The sequence below is a fragment of the Staurois parvus genome, unplaced genomic scaffold (assembly GCF_062004578.1).
Source record: "Staurois parvus isolate SC_StPar_1 unplaced genomic scaffold, SC_StPar_1.0 ptg000131l, whole genome shotgun sequence".
In the NCBI taxonomy this organism is placed as follows: domain Eukaryota; kingdom Metazoa; phylum Chordata; class Amphibia; order Anura; family Ranidae; genus Staurois; species Staurois parvus.
In genome coordinates this window covers 2639855-2660904 of record NW_028317927.1, presented here as the reverse complement: position 1 = coordinate 2660904, position 21050 = coordinate 2639855, and the positions used below count along the sequence as shown (strand labels likewise).

General features: G+C 43.2%; 1 protein-coding gene and 1 long non-coding RNA gene across 2 annotated transcripts in view; one reads left to right on the top strand and one right to left on the bottom strand.

The window, feature by feature from the left end:
• Positions 1–21050, bottom strand: part of SLC9A9 (solute carrier family 9 member A9) — a 931015-nt gene that overhangs the window by 504302 nt on the left and 405663 nt on the right. The window contains exon 9 of the mRNA XM_089672557.1: positions 116–204. Within this exon, the coding sequence (XP_089528683.1) occupies positions 116–204 (89 nt within the window). The remainder of the gene's footprint in view (positions 1–115; positions 205–21050) is intronic.
• The window catches only part of LOC149466330 (uncharacterized), a 140039-nt gene that overhangs the window by 30666 nt on the left and 88323 nt on the right, over positions 1–21050 (top strand). The gene's annotated exons all lie outside the window — the stretch shown is intronic.

The following is a 21050-nucleotide window of genomic DNA, read 5'->3' as shown; positions in this document are numbered from 1 at the left end:
AGCCAGTATATCATCCCAGCTGTCTTCTACCAGATGTAGGTGGTATGTTTTTATGAAAACAGTTTGTTAATTTGCCTATATTCCAGTATGTAAATAATAAGTATTATAGTCCTACCTGTTTGGTTCTCATCTTGGAATCTTCAGAAAGGTTGTTATAGGTGTAATGTGCTTGTGTGACTCCGCAAAATAGAACAGCCACAATACCTACAAGAAAATACTTACAGTAAAATATAAATAAAGAAAAACTTTTTAAAATACAAACTAATTCTAACTGAAACTATTGAGTTCCCTTCAAAGAAAAAACAAAATACTTCTCACCAACCCCTGCATCAATACTGAGTCCTGAAGTGAAATAAGGGTCTTGATGGGAGATACCACTGAGTGCTACAAGGAACACACTCCTAAAAGTGTCAATTTTTGAAAAAAACTTCAGGCGGTGATTCCTTTTCAAAAAAGAGGAATTGTTTGGCACTAAACCAAATCTTTCTTGCACAATGCAGTGGGAGAGGAATATAATTTCTTCTTTGCAGTTATTAGAAGACTCATTTTTGAGACAGAGTCACTTGAATGTAATTCAGTCACAAGACTAGGCAATTTAAAATCTGTGTACAATAAGTAATACAGTAAGTGAAGGATACTGTCAGTGAAAACTACATGTCAATATGATCTGTAGATCCAGTGACACAGATTACTGAACATGCTGTATGCAAGTCTCAAACCAAGATTGACCCACTCCATCTTATACCTTCTATTAAATTCTCCAGTGTGATGCGCAGTCTCCTAACAGATGGAAGGTGAGAGAGTACAGCTCAACGTTTACAAAACAATTTGCAGAAAACGTCAGCTGTTTAGTCTAGGGTTGTTTTACTAAAGCAGTATAGGCAATTCACTTAGCAAAGTGAATGTCTAACTTGCAAGGGAGTTTTTCCTTAGCTTAGTGAATGAGGTGAAGCCCTGCTGACTTTAATCATTCAAGCATTTTTTGTAATTTGCCTTGTACATGGGTTCTGTTACAGTGCGAGGCCCTGCCATTATGTGAAGTTAGGTAGAAAGGACACAGGATTCTCAAAGCTATAGTTTGAATGGCATGTTTATTGTGAGCAGAGAAAACTCTGTAAGTTTTCTTCAGGTTTTGTCATCCTGGATCAGGGCCTGGAGTTTGAAGGTGCCCAAGTACCTTGGGTGGGAAGGAACCTTCAGTCCTGTGTCTGGGCCTTGCTAGTTGCCTTCAGCCTGAGTAAGTGCACAAGTGGGCAGGATCACTATAAGCCAGATTTGAGCATAGCTCAGGGCAGTTGCTGCCATTTCACAGAACTCAGGAGAGCTGGGTGCTTCTTTCAGAGACTGCATCCCTTGTGTGGAGAACTTCTTGCCCAAAGGATTGGGAAAGTCAAGATAGCTTTGCGGGTCTGGGAGACCAAGAAAAGGTCTGGGAGGTCGAGAAAGCTGAAGGTTCAGGGGGCTGAAGGAAGTCTGGAAATTTCTGAAATACACAGCAAAACCCAGGGGAGCTGGAGAACCTTATTTGGAGGCCATGTGGGCCCCTTGCAGTGAGGTGCAGCAACTAAGGCAAAGGAAGCATGAGGAACCTGAGCTGTTGAATATAGTTAGGTGGGCTAGCATTTTTTTTGTTACTAGTTGTTGCTTTGTGAAAATGAAGTCCCTACGTGGGAAACTTTGAAAAGATTTAGTTTTTTCCAATTAAATAAAAGTGGGATGACAAGCCTTTAAAACACAATTCAGACTGGCATGGACTCACTTAAAAACCACTTAAGCCCCAAGCCATTTCAGGCACTTTTTGTTTACATTTTAAAATCAGTATTTTTTCTAGAAAATGTCTTAGAACCACCAACATTATATATATTTTAAAAGATGATGTTACGCTAAGTAAATAGATACCAAACATGTCATGCTTTAAAAAATTGTGCACGCCAGGCAAAGTAAATTTTACAATTTATAGGTGAAATTTTAAAAGCCTTTACAGGTTACCACTTTAGGTTTAAAGAGGAGGTCTACTACTAGCATTACTGCCCATGATATGATATTATCATGTTCATGCCGATACCTCAGATGGGGGCGATCGCTGGTTGCGAGTGCGGGACCAATGCATGCGTTCTCATGAGGGAGCAGGGTCACTTTAATTTTTTTTTCTTTTTTTACACTGCTGTTTTAATTTTTTTTAATCACTTTTATTGCTGTCACAAGGAATGTACACATCCCTTGTGACAGCAATAGACACGTGACAGGTGCTCTTTATGGATGGACCTGAGGTCTATAAGATCCCTCCTCTGCACTTGAAAGCATTCAAAACACCAAGATCAGTGTTTTTGAATGCTTTCACATTGTTAAAAATGGTGCTGTCAGGTCATTGCTTCCGGTTTACTATAAGGAAGAGCTGATCAAAGCTGATTCCAGCTTTGTTCGGCTGTGACGTAGGACGGGAGATCCCGAGAGAGCAGTAGAAGGTGGCGGGAGGGGGGAGACGTCCCCTCCCACTGCTTGCACAATCAAGTTAGCTGCTCCAAATGCTTGTACAAGAGAGCAGACCACTGACTCTACAAAATGGTACAGAGTTGATGCCTGCATTCGCAGGCATCACTCCAGTATAACTACCAAAATTGAACTGACGTATGGGCACATCGCTGTTCCATAAGTGGTTAAAAACGCATTTACCATTGAGCTAAACATCCCTGAAGATCACAGTACTTTTTGCAAAGTGAATATCCCTAAGCTAAGTGAAAACTTACTTTGCAAAGTGAACATGCTCTACTCGTTTAGTAAACGAAGCACTGCATTTACATTTTTTATCCAATACTCTGTTTAAATTCAGAATCACCGCCAGCTGCTCGTAAAAGCGACAGTCTTTATTGAATTTGGAAAAAAAAAACAGAAAACAAAAAACACTTTCTTCAGCAAACAAACACAAAATAGTTCATTAATCTGGTATAATGGAAAACAAGGGAATGGCTCACCACCATTATCCCAGTCCCACACTAGAGTTTGGGGTTTTCTGTCTCCTTCGGAGTTATCAAAAAGGCTGCAGGTCTTTAGAAAAATGTGTCTCAGCCCTGGTTCACACTGAATACTGTGATGAACATGGGTGTCAGACCACTGCCCTTTTCATCAACTCCTGACAAAATCTGTTCCACATCACACCACGCTGTCACTTATGCAACAATGACGCTCTCAGCCCCACAATGCACAAAGATTTTCCAGTTTGCAGGACCACAATCAAGGTGCCAAAAGACCAAGAGTGATTGTTACTGGGTTTAGTTAACTAAGCAATTAACTCTTCAATACCGGGCAATTTTACACCTTCCTGCCCAAGCCATTGTTCAGGTTTCAGCGCTCTCACACTTTGAATGACAATTGCGCGGCCATACAACACTGTACCCAAACTAAAATTTTATCATTTTCTTCACACAACTAGAGCTTTCTTTTGGTGGTATTTAATCACCGCTGGGGTTTTTATTTTTTGCTAAATTAACAAAAAAAAGACCAAAAATTTTGAAAAAAAAACACATTTTTATTTGTTTCTGTTATAAAAGTTTACAAATAAATAATTGTTCTTCATAAATTTAGGCCGAGATGTATTCTGCTACATGTCTTTGGTGAAAATAACCCAAATTAGGATGTATTATTTAGTTTGTAGGAAAGTTATAGAGTTCACAAACTATGGTATAGATCTGAATATTGATCAATCCTGAAGTACTGACAGCCAATCTAATTTCTTGAGGTCCAAGAATGTCAGAATAGTACAGATATCCCCAAATGACCCCTTTTTACAGAGTAGACAGTCCGACGTACTTCATAAGAGGCATGGCGAGTTTTTTGAAGTTGTATTTTTTTTGTCATAATTTTTCGGAAAATGAAAAAATTAAAAAAATTATTTTCACAATTTTTTTTTTTACATACTGTCACCAGTGCAGTACAGCGTCATCATATAACTGGCATGGCGGTGAACAGGGACACTGACTGGTGACAGTATGAAAAAAAAAAAATATATATATTTTTTAAATTTTTTAAATTTTTTTATTATTTTTAATTTTTTATTACATTTTTTTTTTTTTTTTTAAGATTTGTTTTTCATATTTTACTATGACCAAAGTAGTACAATGTTACCATAGTAACACTGTACTACTTTGGGGAAGTGATCAGTATTTTTTTTTTTTTTTACACAATTTGCTTATAGCAAAGAATTACTTTGCTATAAGCAAGCATTTACCTGAATGAAATCGATTCATTCAGTTTTTTTTTTTTTTGTGCTTAGCTGTGATTTGGTCACAGCTAATCACATGACATGTGCATGTGATTAGCTGTGACCATTCACAGCTAGGCACGAGTATACAATGGATGGCATGAATGAAGCCATCCATTGTATACAACTGTCATGTGACCTGCTGTGATTGGTCATGGTACCAGCAACGGGAGCCGGTACTCGGATCTGTCATCGGCCGTGTCCGAGGTACACGGCCGGTGACAGATCGCGCTGCTGCGCCGCTCTGCATTAGCGCAAACTGCGCATGTGCGGGAGCACGCCAAATGGCGTGCACCCGGAATGCAGCAACACTTTTGAAGCTGCCAAACGGCCATTGGCCGGGCGGCTAATGGTTAAGCTGCTACCACCTACTTTTACCAAAAAGCAGGAAAATGTCACAAGATTAGCAATTACAATTATGAAAAATAAATGTCTGTACATGCGCTGTGACCACATACAGTAATATTTACAGGACTAAACTACAGTAGCACTTTTTAAGACACAGGAATTCTTTTAGTTTGCATTAGCGCATTTAGTGACAGTTTTTACACTTTTCAAAATATTTTTTAATTATGAAAAGGGTAAAATTGTGTAAATAAAATATTTGCAAAAAAACAAAAGGTATTACAAAGTAACAAAGAGAACAAGCAAGACAAAGAGGTGAAAATGTAAATACTTGCAAAGTCCTTGGATTCATTAGAGTTCAGTCAATGAGCAAGGGGTTATTGGCTCTCACAATTTGAAAGATGTTCCTTGGTTGATGGTACATAAGAGCTGTCAACTTTAGAAGCAGTCTCTTTTTCTCTGATATCAAGGGGGTGTTGTCAGAGACCATCTGACCAATTAAGTGGCTGAGGGGTGGCCATAGAGAGGTCACTGTGTTTATGACTGTATCATGGCCCTCCCTTACAGTTTTATATTAATGTCTTCCAGTATGTACTGGATACATTTTGGAAACTAGTAGATTATTGTTCAGCATTATATTTCATGCTCACGGATCCTAAACACAAAGTATATCAGATGGGCCTGTCACCCAGGAGGTATCTGATTGCTATCTTCCTTTCTGTATGCTCTAACGTAGTCATGTATGACCTCGATTTGTTCACTAGAATATTCCCATTATAATATATAGAATATTCCCATTCAGATATATGCTTAATATTAATGTGTTTCGGTCCTTTTTGATTTTTTGAATCGTGTGGATTTTGTTAAATTCAGTTGGGCAGGGGGTCTCTGAAAGCTGACTGCATGAGCCCTGGTTAAGACATTTTACTGCATGCAATGTATCCCTAATGAGTGTCTGCTGTCCCTAAGCTGAGATAACAGGTTCTTTGAAATATGAGTTAGTAAAGGCTGTGGATGCCATACATTGAAGGAGGAGGGAAGGGGCAAGATCACTATGCTATGCCTCTTCTCATGACAAAATGGCTGAGGCATAAACAAAATGATAGTCGCATACAGCTTTTATATGTCTAATGTGCACAACCATTACAAGTACGACTTTGAAATCGTGTGACTTCACTTGAAGTCACACGATTTCAAAGTTGCATGTAAGTGTGACTTCAGGTGCAATTTGTAAGACATCTGTGCAACTTCATGCACAGATGTCTATGTAAGTCACACCTGAAATCGCAAAACATAGTGCAGGAACCTTTTTTCAAATCAGCGCGGCACCACAAAGTCAGAGTCGCATTGATTTGAACAGTTCCATTGCCAAAAATAGGGTGCGACTGTCATGTGAAGTGAAACTTCAAATCACATGACAAGTTGCAACAGTGTGAATGGGGGCTCAGTCTCCAGAGAGTTCACTCCCTCACAGCTGTGAACCACTCCACACTCCCTCACAGACAGGCCTCTTCTCTCCAACCAAACTACCCCAGAACCCTTCCGCCTGCGTGGGTGAGAACGCCTGAGTACTCAACACTGGGCACAATTTAGTAAGCAGTATCCGAGTATGCAGTAAGATACCGCACAGCATTTAAAAAACCAAAACATTTGCATTCACTAAAAAATGCTACTAAAATACCCCAGCATGCCTCGACTGATGACATCACAATGGGGTGAGGTCACATGGGTGATGTCACTAGGTGGATCTATCCCTTAGATATTTAAGAACTGTCAGGCCAGCGGAGCTATCAGAAGGTGGGAGCCAGCATCAAAAGTGGAGCCTTTTTTTTGGGTCATCGTCGTCAGGCATCATGATTGACGTTAGATCTACTTCGGGGGACATTTTGTAAATATTTCTTCTTTTAATAAAGGACTTGTCAAAGACTGTTTCCTGTCTTTTTTTTACAGAACACTTTTTGTTTTTGTGAATGAGTAGCGGTACCATGTACCCCATACTCATTCACATGGGGGGGAGGGATGTGGGAGCATTCTTTTTTAAGGGGGCTTCCAAATTCCAATAAGCCCCCCGCCCACCAACCCCCAGAACCACCGGCCAGGGTTGTGGGGAAGAGGCCCTAGTCCCCATCAACATGGGGTCAAGGTGCTTTGGGGGGGGCAACCCTGCCCGTGCCCCAAAGCACCCTCCCATGTTAAGGGCATGTGGCCTTTTATGGTTAAGGAGGGGGGGTGCTCGCTTACCCCCTTTCCTGACCTGCTGGGCTGCATGCTCGGGTAAGGGTCTGGTATGGATTTTGCGGGTACGGGGGGGGGGCGCTTGCATACCCCCTCTTTCCTGACCTGCTGGGCTGCATGCTCGGATAAGGGTCTGGTATGGATTTTGGGGGGACCCCATGCCATTTAAAAACAATTTGGTGTGGGGGTTTCCCTCAAAACCCATACCAGACCCGAAGGGACTAGCAATAGTGAATTGACATTTTCAGTATTGCATGCAATATGTGGTCATGTGACTGACTTAACTGATGCGATAACCTTTAGTGAATTGACCCCAATATCTTCAAACCTCCCCCTTAAATGGACCACAACCCAAATAGTGGGAAAATATATCTCCTGTCTGGATAGCAGACACATTCCACAGCTACAATGTACCGTCTGTGCTCCAAGTTGGCTTCTTAATTCATTGCTGAAAGCTCTGCCAAAAATCCAAATGTCTGGGTTCTACATTCCCCAACCCACAATCTATTGCTTCTTCTTGACCATCCACAAATGTGCAAAAATACAAACTTTTGCAAGTATCTGTAACCTATATGTACAGTGGCAATATGGAAAGTGTTTGCTAAGGAATAACAAGTTTAAAAAAAGGTTGTACACTCCTCAGGAGATATTTTTAATTATATAACAATTCTATTTAAAACAAGCTAACCTCTAGAGCTGTTCAGCTGCTATATTTTCAGATTGAGATGTTCCCAAGTAGGGCATCAAAACCTCTAAGGATTTACAGTGACTCAGTCGCAAATCCCTCCAGAAAATGCTTATTTCTATGTCTGTGACAGGACCCTGCAGCTGCACTTATAACACTTGCTGGATGATGTGCTTTACCAGTTACTGACTTGCATCCTAAGCCAAGGAACTACGTCTAATGAAGTGTTTTTTAAACATCATTAACTCCACACAGCTGTTAAAGAGCCATTGACAGCAGAGAGAAACACAATGTTTGCATCCACTATCACACTGCTGGGAATCATCCTCCTTCAAACTCCTTACTATGATGAAATTAAGCAAGCATCACCTGCGGCTTGAATGTAATTGTTTCATATTTGTGCATTTGTTATTCCTAAATGGCTACTACTACTACCACTACTGTACATCACATTATAATTGTATACAACCCCAGGCAAAGTAAAATGGAAGATCATTAAGGTCACACGTTGCTAAATACATATACAGTATTAACATTGGAAAAGTGCAGACTTCTTTGGTATTTTCAAAATTTAAAACAAGCTTAAAAAAAGGAGCTTGAGGTGATGCATGATAGAGAAGAATTAATTTACTCTCTTTTATTAAAGAAAAAGTAAAATAAATACATTTAGTTATATATTTGCTAGAAAGGGTAAAATAGAAAGCATCTATAGCGATCAACAGCCCCAATTTGGGTACTTAAAGGGACACTAATCTCTGGTTTAAAATATATATATACACAGTGGGTAAAATTAGTATTCAACACGCCACCATTTTTTTTCAGTAAATATATGTCTAAAGGTGTTAACTTTTCACCACATGTCGGTAACAACCCATGCAATCCATACATACAAAGGAATCAAAACAAACAAGTTCAGAAATTAAATGTGTAATAAAATGGAATCAGACAGGGAAAGAGTACTGAACACGGTAACTAGAATTTATTTAATACTATCTACAAAATCCTTTGTTGGTAATGACAGCTTCAAGATGCCTCCTGTATGGAGAAACTAGTCGCATGCATTGTGATTTTGGCCCATTGTTCCACACAGTTTTCAAATCTTGAAGGTTCTGTGGACCTCTTCTATGAGCTCTGATCTTTAGTCCTTTCCATAGATTTTCTATTAGATTCAAGTCAGGTGATTGGCTGGGCCATTCTAGCAGCTTTATTTTCTTTCTTTGAAACCAACTGAGAGTTTTCTTGGCTTTGTGTTTGGAATCATTGTCTTGCTGAAATGTCCATTCTCGTTTCATCTTCATCATCATGGTAGATGGCAGCAGATTTTTATCAAGAATGTCTTGGTACGTTCTTCCATTCATCCTTCCTTCAATGAAATTAAGTTTGTCAGTACCGTATGCTGAAAAACAGCCCTAGACCATAATGTTCTCACCTCCATGCTTCACTGTTGGTATGGTGTTTTTGGGGTGATGTGCACTGCCATTTGACCTCCACACATGGTGTCTATTATGGCATCCAAAGAGTTCAATTTTGGTCTCATCTGACCACACTATATTCTCCCAGTATCTCACAGGCTTGTCTAAATGTGCAGCAAACTTTAAATGAGCTTCAACATACTTTTTCTTCAACAATGGAGTCTTGTGTGGTGAGCGTGCATAGAGACCATGGCAACTGAGTGCAATACTTATTGTTTTCTTTGATACAATTGTACCTGCTAATTCTAAGTCTTTCTGAAGCTCTCCACAAGTGGTCCTTGGCTTTTGGATGACTCTATCAATTTTTTTCACTCCTCCAACAGTCACTCGAACATTCAGAAGTTTAGAAATCCTTCTGTAACCAATGCCATCAGTATGTTTTGCAACAATAAAGTGTGAAGGTTTTGAGAGAGTGCTTTGCTTTTTGTGTGACACCTGAGTAATGAGACACCTTTTAATAGGCCATCAATTGAGACTGAAACAGCTGATATTAATTTGCACTGACAAGGGGCAGGATTGCTTTCTAATTACCGATAGATTTCAGCTGGTGTCCTGGCTTTCCACGCCTTTTTGCACCTCCCTTTCTTCATGTGTTCAATAACTTTTTCCCTGTGTCATTTCATTTTATTACACATAACTTAATTTCTGAACTTTTTTGTTTTTGTTTCTTTATATGTATGGATAGCATGGGTTGTTACCAACATGTGGTGAAAATTTCATGTCAACAGCACCTTTAGAAATATATTTACTGAGAAAAATGGTGACATGTTCAGTACTTATTCTACCCGCTGCATATATACTGCTCAAAAAAAAAAAAAAAAGGAACACTTTCTAATCAGAGTATATCATCAAGTCAATTAAACTCTTGGGATATCAATCTGGTCTGTTAAGTAGCAGAGGGGGGTTGTTAATCAGTTTCAGCTGCTTTGGTGTTGATGAAATTAACAACAGGTGCACTAGATGGGCAAGAATAAGAAGACCCCAAAACAAGAATGGTTTTACAGGTAGAGGCCACTGACATTTTTTTCCCTACTCATCTTTTCTGACTGTTTTTTACTAGTTTTGCATTTGGCTAGGGTCAGTGTCACTATTGGTAGCATGAGGCGACACCTGGACCCTACAGAGGTTGCGCGGGCAGTCCAACTCCTCCAGGATGGCACATCAATACATGTCATTACCAGAAGATTTGCTGTGTCTCCCAGCACAGTCTCAAGAGCATGGAGGAGATTCCAGGAGACAGGTAGTTACTCTCGGAGAGCTGGACAGGGCCTTAGAAGGTCCTTAACCCATCAGCAGGACCAGTATCTGCTCCTTTGTGCAAGGAGGAACAGGATGAGCCCTACAAAATGGCCACCAGCAGGCCACTGGTGTGCATGTCTCTGACAAAACAATCAGAAACAGACTTCATGAGAGTGGCCTGAGGGCCTGACATCCTCTAGTGGACCCTGTGCTCATTGCCTGGCACCATAGAGCTTGATTGGCATTTGCCATTGAACACCAAAATTGGCAGGTCCACAGATGAGAGCAGGTTCACCCTGAGCATATGTGACAGACGTGAAAGGGTGTGGAGAAGCTGTGGAGAACATTATGCTGCCTGTAACATCATTCAGCATGACCGTTTTGATGATGGGTCGGTGATGGTCTGGGGAGGCATATCCATGGAGGGATGCACAGACCTCTACAGGCTAGACAATGGCAGTCTGACTGCCATTAGGTATCGGGATGAAATCCTTGGACCCATTGTCAGATCCTACTCTGGTGCAGTGGGTCCTGGGTTCCTCCTGGTGCATGTGGCGAGAGTATGCAGGCAGTTCCTGGAGGATAAAGGAACTGATACCACTGAATGGCCCTCACACTCGCCTGACCTAAATCCAATAGAACACCTCTGGGATGTCTAGTTTCGGATCATCCGACGCCGCCAGGTTGCACCTCAGACTGTCCAGGAGCTCAGTAATGCCCAGGTCCAGATCGGGGAGGAAATACCCCAGGACACAATCCGTTGTTTCATTAGGAGCATACCCCGACATTGTCAGGCATGCATACAAGCTGTGAGGGCCATACAACCTACTGAGTATTATTTTGAGTTGCTGCAATGAAATTTCAGCAAAATAGACTAGTCTGCTGCATCATTTTTTCACTTTGATTTTTGGGGTGTCTTTGAATTCAATCCTGTGCACGTTCATAATTTTAATTTCTGTCAAATGATGGGGCATCCTTATATTCCTAACACATTACCCAGTCCATATCAGTATAGATATCCAGCATGATATTTTTCCCATTGAGATTTGATCTGTTTTCAAAGTGTTCCTTTATTTTTTTGGAGCAATGTATATTGATATATGTATTCTTAACTCAAAAATATAATTTCTATTGTTCTTAGCCTCCTACAAATCCCCAAACTCCTTTTTTCTGCTGTGATCTGACTTGCTTTTAAAGGGTGGCCATGTTCATACTCCATGGTCCCACAGTATGTAGGAACACAGAGACCCTCTCTTGTTCATTATGAACTATGGAATTTATAATGTGCATAGAGCAGTGCACATGACTGCAACTAACATGCCCTTCTCATTTAGATTAAAAAAAACTGAAGTGAGGTGGAAAAGAAGAGGGTCAATAGCTCACAAAAGAGACAAGGAGGCAGAAAAACACAGTAAAACAATTTTAGAAAAAAACAGATTACAGGACCATTATGTAGTGGATGTGTATGGACTATTTTTGGACATTGGTTTGTTTCACTTTAATTCTGTTTATTAAAGTATCCGAGTCACCATTATGCCCCCAGAAATGTCACTGTTCCTTTCTCATTTTTCTATCTCACACTTATCTCTGCCATAAGGAAAAATATACAGAACCTAGTAGGGAGAAGTAGAAAGTGAAATATAAATCAAGAGGAAAAAAGGCCTTCTGTGTTTTCTGACCTTCACAGAAAATACAAAATTGTAATGCAGATGCAAGTCTAAAAATGCTCACAATAAAAAAGCCCATAGATTATGTACCTTTTAGTATGTATGTGTGAAAGAGCAGTTAGTATAAATTGAAGTTACAGCAATTCTTTCTTTTTCTAGAATACAGTGAAGCAGCAGTCTGAATTAGGCACATTTAAATGTACCTTTGCCTGACATTTCTACTGCAGTGGGAAGCCTTGAATTCTGAGCATTTTAATAAGCAAATCCTGAAATGTGCTGAGAAAGTCAAGGTTTGCCTCCTTCCATCCTGCAACTCTGCCAGCTATTTTCAGGATGCCCAGTTTGTTAATCCAATAGTAAGTATGAGAGGGCAGGCCACCCTACAACTTTCATGGTAAATAGTTTTATATTGTGGGTTAACCTTACAGAATAGAGACTATGTTAAATCATAGACATAGCATAAACATGGGTGGTCTGGCTTTGCACAGTGCCCAAGCGTGGTCATAAAGGTCGCTTCCCTCACCTTATGTATGTACCTGATTCAGCCATCATGTCTTTCCATCACCTGTAGCAGGTGCAGTCTATCATCCATTCTGTATGTGATGCTGTGTGACTGTGCCACTGTACAGATCGAGTGGAGGATGAGAGGAACAATGTTCCTCTGTAGACCCCATAGGTATCACCAGCAAAGCAGTGGTCTGATTGGACTCTGCAACACTGGGTAACCTTGGTGGCCATCTTTAGTTTGGGCAATGATAATAAATAGCAGTGCCCTTCTGTATTTGGCGTGCAGTTGTAAGAAGCTAGAGTAGGGAATGGAGCCACACTTGCTAGGGACAGTGTAACAGACTCAGGAAACGTTTCCTACTCAAGAAGGGAGAGATTAGGGACACCGCTGTCTGCTCTGTCATCCATCCAGTCTCCAATACTACTTCATGTGACCTGCATAGCTCTTCCAAGTGCTGCTGTCATGTACATGGTTGTAGAGCTTGATGTGAAGAGGAAGGCCTCTGTTAAATCTCAGGAACCCTTGGTAGTGGGACAGTGGTCATGAGGGCAAGTTCAGGTATGATCGCCTGTAGGGTGTCCAGCATACAGCACACGTAGGTAGCCAGTGCTTCTTCAAGGATGAACTAGATGACTGAGACAGTTGATAGCGGGCAGATGTGGTAGACCCCAAACTGGCAGACACTTGGCAGTAACAGATGGGCAGATCAGGCATAAGCAACAGGCAGAAGAATAGTCAGAACACAGGCTGAGGTCAGCCTTTGTAGAGTTCAAGCGTGGTCAGAGGCAAACCGGGTCAGTAACAGGAGTCGATCACAGGAACTGGCAACAGGAACACGAAAATGCTGTAGGCCAAACATCCTGCACCACAGTCCAGTTTAAATAGAAAATTTGATGCCAGTATTAGTAAGTCCAGGCATGTGTGTTTACATATACACTTGCCTGTGCACATCTGCATGTATACTTGCTGGCCTGCGCCTGCACACACGTATGCACCTCTGAACATTATCTGTACTATAGGCAAGCCTTCCCTGACAGCCGCTTGTGCCGCCACTCTGCCTGGAAGCGGCTCCTTTTGCAGATGCTGCTTCTATAATGTAGGCTATATCTTTGAAGCTGAAGATCTACCGATATACCACCAGCATTACTGTGCCTTCTACTATCAGCATTACTGCACCTGTACTGACAGTGTTCCTGTGTGTGCTACTATAACAGTGTCTGGAACTGTTACTTTAAGTGTTCTGCTGCGGTTGCCACAACCACATTACAAGTGCTAGTCATTGCTGATTGTTGTTCAATTTGCTGTTTTATCTGCACCTCAATAAGATAATACCTTTTCAACCTTTCTTTGAACTTTGTGTGCCATTTTTCCAATTTGGGTATCAACCTCCTGGCCTCAGCCACAAGCCTATGACTGTATCCTTGTCCAACAACACATTCTTTGCTATCTTTGTATCAAGCCATTGCTCTTTAACTTGTAAAACTAAAAATCCGTTAATATAGAAAAACTTTAAACTCGCATATTAGAGTACATACCAGGAAGTTTTTTGTGTTCTGTGGTTCTACATTACATAAGCTACAGCAGTCAGATTGCAGTATGCACTACCTATTAAGGCTCCATGTGCCCCAGCTTACAGTGGTCCTAAAGCCTCAAGGTTTTTTACCTTAATGTATTCTATGCATTAAGGTAGAAAACCTTCTGTGTCACACACTCACCCCCTCACTCCCTGTAATGAACTAGGAGCACAAAGAGAGAGCACACGGAGGCAGATCACACAAAACCTGTTGTGCAAGCGTTAATTGGGGGACGTAAGGGCACAGCAAGAGTAGCAAGACATAGTACAATGAAACAGTCCAATGGGTAGCAATGTAATACCACACATAGAGTCCATGTAGGATGGCCTAAAAGAAATGGCGAACCCATACTCAGGAACGGGGACCCAGGCAGATAAGGGGTTAAGTTCAGAACAGGGCAGAGATTTGGGCAGACAGGGGTAGGTCCAGAACAGGGCAAAAATCCAGGCAGAAAGGGAGACCCAAACAGGGTAGAGATCCGGGCAAACAAGTGGGTTGAGTAAAGGACAGGGCAGGGATCTGGGCAGCAGGGTATGGTACATCAAGGGTACAGGCAAGCACACAGGGCAACAATTGTATACAGCAGGCACAGAGTTCAGGACCACAATCCAGGCACAATGAGGGACATGCAGCAATAGATACAGCATGGGTTCAGGGACTCACCAATCAACAGCAGCCGCAGCTGAGGAAGTCCAGGCAGCGTGGCAGGAGAAAGGAAGTCTGGTGGGCAGAGGTCTTTCATAGGCATATCACGGGTTCTTAGAGGCTGTGTGCCCTGACCACAGCATCCGGACCACACAGACAGCAGTTGCAGGAAGAGCAGAGAGGAAAGTCCCAGTGTCCAGGAAGCCACATAAACAATATGGTACTACAAGTCACAGCAGTTCAGAAAGCGAAGCACAGTCCATACGAAACTATCTGTCTCAGCAGTTCTGTGTATCTTTAACCTCCTTCTAGGAAGACATGCAGCCATCAGCTCCTGTGTGTCCATTGCAGGAGTAAATTCAGAAAAAGGCTGACCTTTTCTGCCAGCATAGGGATATTACATAGTTGCATAGTTAGTCTGGCTGAAAAAAGAAAAAAAGTCCATCCAGTTCAACCATTAAAAAAAAGTTATAATCATATACCCACAGTTGATCCAGAGGAAGGCAAAAAAATGAGCAAAGCATGAACCAATTTGCTCCTGCAAGGGAAAGAAAATTCCTTCCTGATCCCCCAAGAGGCAATCAGATATTCCCTGGATCAACTTTACCTAGAAATGTTAGTATCCAGTTATATTCTGTGTATCCAAGAAAGAATCCAGGCCTTTTTTCAAGCAATCCACTGAGCTGGCCAGAACCAACTCTTGAGAGAGTCTATTACACATTTTCACAGCTCTCACTGTGAAGAAACCTTTCAGAGTTTGGAGATTAACTTTCTTTCCCTCCAGACGTAAAGAGTGCCCCCTTGTCCTCTGTGATGACCTCACTGTATGAACCACTGATGTATTTATACATGTTGATCATATCCCCCCTTAATCGCCTCTTCTCAAGAGAGAATACATTCAGTTCCTCTAATCTTTCCTCATAGATGATCTCCTCCATGCCTCTTATCAGTTTGGTTGTCCTTCTTTGTACTTTCTCCAGTTCCCCAATGTTCTTTTTGTGAATTGGTGCCCAAAACTGAACTGCATATTCCAGATGAGGTCTTACTAATGATTTGTACAGGGGTAATATGATATCTCTCTCTCGAGTCTATACCTCTTTTAATACAAGAGAGGATTTTGTTCGCTTTAGAAACTGCAGCTTGGCATTGCATGTTATATATTGTCCTTTTAAGCCAAGCCATAAAGCGTTACTAAACCCACAACCGTAATGTCAGGAATTGACTTGCCAGTAATGGTGGGACTCACCTGCCTTGTGGGCTGCAGTACTAGGGCTGGCCAGCGTGTGCTCCCAGCAATCAGAGACTCATCCCTGCAGCCAGCCAAACACCTGAAGCTGATTATGCAGGTGTATTTAAGGGATGGCCAGACCTGCAGTCTGGGCCTTGGTGTGTGTTTTTCTATGGGCCCCTGTATCTTGTTACCTGCATCCCTGTCCCTGTCCGTGTCCCTGTCTGACTAATTCGTTGCTTACCCTGCCTGATCCGGACCTCTGCTGACTTCTCCTGTTTGATCCCTGGCTTGTGACCCCGACTATTCTCTCCCTGACCCCCTGTACCTACCTGCCCGTTAGTTGCTGTACCCGGCTCGTGACCTGACTACTCTCTGCCTGCTCCTCCTGTTCCTACCTGCCCGATTGTTATTGACCCGGCCTGCCTGACGACGCTTGCATTGTATGTATTGTTATCTGTGGGTGGTTTGGTTTGGTTCGTTTGCACTGTGTTATGTTTTAGTATTGCACTGCGTTTATGTATTGTTAGTGTTAATAAACTATATTGTTTATAACATATCTGAAGCCTGTGTTTCCCTGCGTCAGTTCACATACCTCTGGTCATACCCGGGAGCCCTGACATTACACCAAGGCCAATCCTGACCAGAAGTGGCTGCACAGGGAAGCCATCTTGGCTTGTTGCTGGGAAGGATGGATCTTGATGAGGTTGTGTATTTGTCGCTGCTGGTTTTTGATGACAGAGAATATGCTTATCAGGCTCTGAGGGAGTATACCCGGGATCAAATGCTAGAATGTATACGGATCGCTTATGTTCTAGTAGATCAGGGCACAGAGTTCTCTGAGGTGCAACCTTTGATTCAGGTTTGTGTAGAGTTGGCTTCATCTGGTACCCCTGAAAGCAGGAATGACTTTTTGCCACCATTTAGTGCAGACCAGGTAGAGTCCCTGGTATGGTTATTACAGGATGATGTGGATTGCTTCTTGGAGCATTATGCTGCATGTTCACCACAGGTATTAAGGGATTGTATAAACGCAGTGCAGTCTTTGGTCAGACAGGCTTTGTGTAAGCTGAGCTTTGTTCAACCCATACTGCAGACATAGTCAGACTTGTTGCACCCAGCCTCAGTCAGCTTGCAAAAACCCAGTCCTGCTTCTAATCTATTTCTTCAAAGCTCTATTCCTGCATTCCCAACAGCACCTCCAGTTACAGCCCAGTATACCCTGCTATCTACCGCATGTCAGTATCCTGTTCCCACTCGCTGCACCTATCCTGCCTTTAACCCTGTAAAGAAGCCCTCTGTAGCAACTGTTCCCTCCCCTGTTCCATCCTCCAGCTCTTCTCTGTCTCCAGCTGCTCCATCCGTTTACAAACCTTAAAGCCTGGTGCTTTGGCGCCCACAATTCAGCCTGATGCCTCTACCCAGCCTGATGCCTCTACCCAGCCTGATGCCTCTACCCAGCCTGATGCCTCCGTTCAGCCTGATGCCTCCGTTCAGCCTGATGTCTCTACCCAGCATGATGTTTCTACCCAGCCTGATGAACTGATCCAGCCTGATGATTCCATTAGGCCAGTTGACTCGATGCCCACTGTCGATCCAGGCGATCCAATGCCTGATGACCCAGTGCCCGCTGTCATGCCTGGTGACCCGATGCCCGCTGTCGGGCCAGACGATCCAATGTCTGACCCAGTGCCCGCGGTCATGCCAGTTGACTCGGAGCCCACTGTCGTGCCTGGTGACTCGGTGCCCACTGCCTTGCCAGATGACGCGGTGCCCGCTGGCGAGCCAAATGACCTGAAGCCTGGTGACCCAGTGCCCCCTGTCATACCTGGTGACCCGATGCCCGCTGTCGAGCCAGACGATCCAACGCCAGATAACCCGGTGCCCGCTGTCGATCCAGACGATCCGGTACCTGATGACCCAGTGCCCGCGGTCATGCCAGTTGACTCAGAGCCCACTGTCGTGCCTGGTGACTCGGTGCCCACTGCCTTGCCAGATGACGCGGTGCCCGCTGGCGAGCCACATGACCTGATGCCTGGTGACCCGATGCCCGTTGTCGTGCCTGATGACCAGGTGCCCGCCGCTCCGCCTGGGGGCCCGGCGCCCATCGCTCCTCCTGGGGGCCCGGTGCCTGCCGCCCCTCCTGGGGGCCCGGTGCCTGCCACTCTGCCTGGGGGCCCGGCGCCCGCCGCTCCGCCTGGGGGCCCAATGCCTGCTGCTCCGCCTGGTGATCCGGTGTCCAGCCCGATGTGCCGCTGCCCGGAGTCCAGCCCGATGTGCCACTGCCCGGAGTCCAGCCCGGTGTGCCGCTGCCCGGAGTCCAGCCCGATGTGCCGCTGCCCGGAGTCCAGCCCGATGTGCCAGTCTTTGATATCCCGCCAGTTACCAGACCCGGGCAGTGGAACATTTTGCCCAGCTAGGACTGTTTGGAGCATCCTCCTAGATTGTAAGCTCGAAAGAGTAGGGCCCTCTAACCCCTCGTGTGCTGTTTGATGTTACTGTACTGTTTCATGTATTGTCCCCCCCTCTATTTTACAGCGCTGAGCAAACCCTTTGGCACTATATAAACTCGATAAATAAATAAATAAATCCTGAGGCCGCTCCTTGAGGGGGGGGTACTGTCAGGAATGGAGTTGCCAGTAATGGTGGGACTCACCTGCCTTGTGGGCTGCAGTACTAGGGCTGGCCAGCAGGTGCTCCCAGCAATCAGAGACTCAACCCTGCAGCCAGCCAAACACCTGAAGCTGATTATGCAGGTGTATTTAAGGGATGGCCAGACCTGCAGTCTGGGCCTTGGTGTGTGTTTTTCTATGGGCCCCTGTATCTTGTTACCTGCATCCCTGTCCCTGTCCCTGTTCCTGTCTGACTGATTCGTTGCTGACCCTGCCTGATCCGGACCTCTGCTGACTTCTCCTGTTTGATCCCTGGCTTGTGACCCCGACCATTCTCTGCCTGACCCCCTGTACCTACCTGCCCGTTAGTTGCTGTACCCGGCTCGTGACCTGACTACTCTCTGCCTGCTCCTCCTGTTCCTACCTGCCCGATTGTTATTGACCCGGCCTGCCTGACAACGCTTGCATTGTATGTATTGTTATCTGTGGGTGGTTTGGTTTGGTTCGTTTGCACTGTGTTATGTTTTAGTATTGCACTGCGTTTATGTATTGTTAGTGTTAATAAACTATATTGTTTATAACATATCTGAAGCCTGCGTTTCCCTGCGTCAGTTCACATACCTCTAGTCATACCCGGGAGCCCTGACACGTAAAATAAGTCTGTATATGCAGTAAAGCATGCTGGTTATGCTCAGTGTGGAACTTAAGGGGTTAACCCTCTGCATCGTGTAAAGAGGATGTTTGATCATGTCTTCTCTGATTTTCCCCTTCTTCCACTTTCCCAATTTTCAATCAGCACTGTCCAGACAGAGGGTCAGGGGTTATGCAGTCTCATAGGACAGTGAGAGCAAAATGAAAACTCCTCCTACAAGCTTTAACCAGTGCTCTGCTGGACACTGATAGATGACACAAGACTGCTCTCACTGCTGATGAGAAAAGGTATTTAGCAGTTTATATTTACTAAAATAATTGCATTTCCATGTTCTGTGTACTGTGGGAGACCAGATATAGAGAATGCAGGGATCTGGGTTTAGTAACACTTTAAGCACCCGGCATCTCTATTTTTTTCCAGCTACAGGACACTGTGCTGTCTGCACTCCCTGTGGAGATCTCCTAACCCCTGCGGGGCATTACTCAGATTACTTAAGCAGAAAAACTGCTTCACACACTGTTGATTTCAACAAAACAACACACAAAAAAATAATATTTCTGTCCTCCGCTACACCTGCTTTATACTTACCTGAGCCCATTTGCAATCCAGGGCTGTGCATGACAGCTGTGGCTCTACTGTATTTGTTCCTCCTTAGTGGACAGATTGATAGCAGCCCAGGAACTTGGGAAAAGCAGGTAAGTATAGACATGTTTGTTATTTTTTGTTTTTTTTTAATTATTTATTTACTTTTTTCCCTTTACAACCACTTATGCTTTTGAGCTTTTTTTCTGCTTCTAGAAGCAAATAGTGTTATAATATGTGTCCATGCACACGATTTAGGAGTTTTTGAAGTTCAACTTCTAGTAGCAGAAAAAAACCTTTTTTTTTTTGCATTTTTGGGAGCGATTTGCCGGCAGAAAAAAACCCTGAAAAATCTGAACTGCTGTTAAAAGCTGGCACAAAAACACTATTATCAGCGTTTTCTAGCATTTTTTTAGCTTATAGTGTGCATGGAGCTGCTAAAATGTGACTGCTGTACATTTTGTAATAAAGAAGTACACAATACAAAAACCTCAAGTAGAACTACAGGCAAGACTTTGTTTTATTTTGGATAGAGTAAGGCTGGCAATAACAATACAATTTTCTTGAGAGCTTGGTTTAGATTTACCGAAAACCATATAATAATAGGAGGTCAAACCTAAACACTTTCAATTGTATCCAATTAGGCAGGCCCTTGCACTACATAGTTGACAGTAAATCTAAAGGAAATTGGGCAGAAATTGTACAGAAAATTGTATAGTGTATGACCAGCCCTAGGGAGGGTTATAACTCCTGTTCGTTTATTTTTTGCCATCTGTGTCCCAAAACAGGAAGTGAGGGGAAATCCCTGCACATTAAGGGAATTCATTGGGGCCTCCGAGGTCACCAGAACTAGTGACCCCATTGGAAGATTTCTCCTCTATTACTTTTAGGGACAGCCCAAAATTTGGGGTTTTCTTTTACTTTCACGTTCGATGATAATGGTAAGCAGGCCAAATAGAGGGTGAATCTCCCTATCGGGAGCACAGGCTACAACAAAAACCTGATAGGTGTTTTAATCAATCTTCAGTCTATCCAAAACTAAATGCCTTTATTTATACTGTCAGTCTTGGATGGAGCAGCTTTGAGAAAAAAAAAAAACTCCCATGCCGGTTTCCCTCTACATGGTGACTCACTCCTGCTACATTCTCTATTATCCTAAACTAATGAGAAATGCAAACAGAGAGTCTCCGAATTTTATGAAGATGGTAGATGACAAAACCTGTTGTATCCATAGCTACAACCAGAATTTTGGGTGGGCTGATGCTTTCAGCGAAGCAGACAATGTTGTTTAGTGTACGTAAAAGGACAAAGATTAAAACTAATATGTTTATTATAAAACGTTCAACAG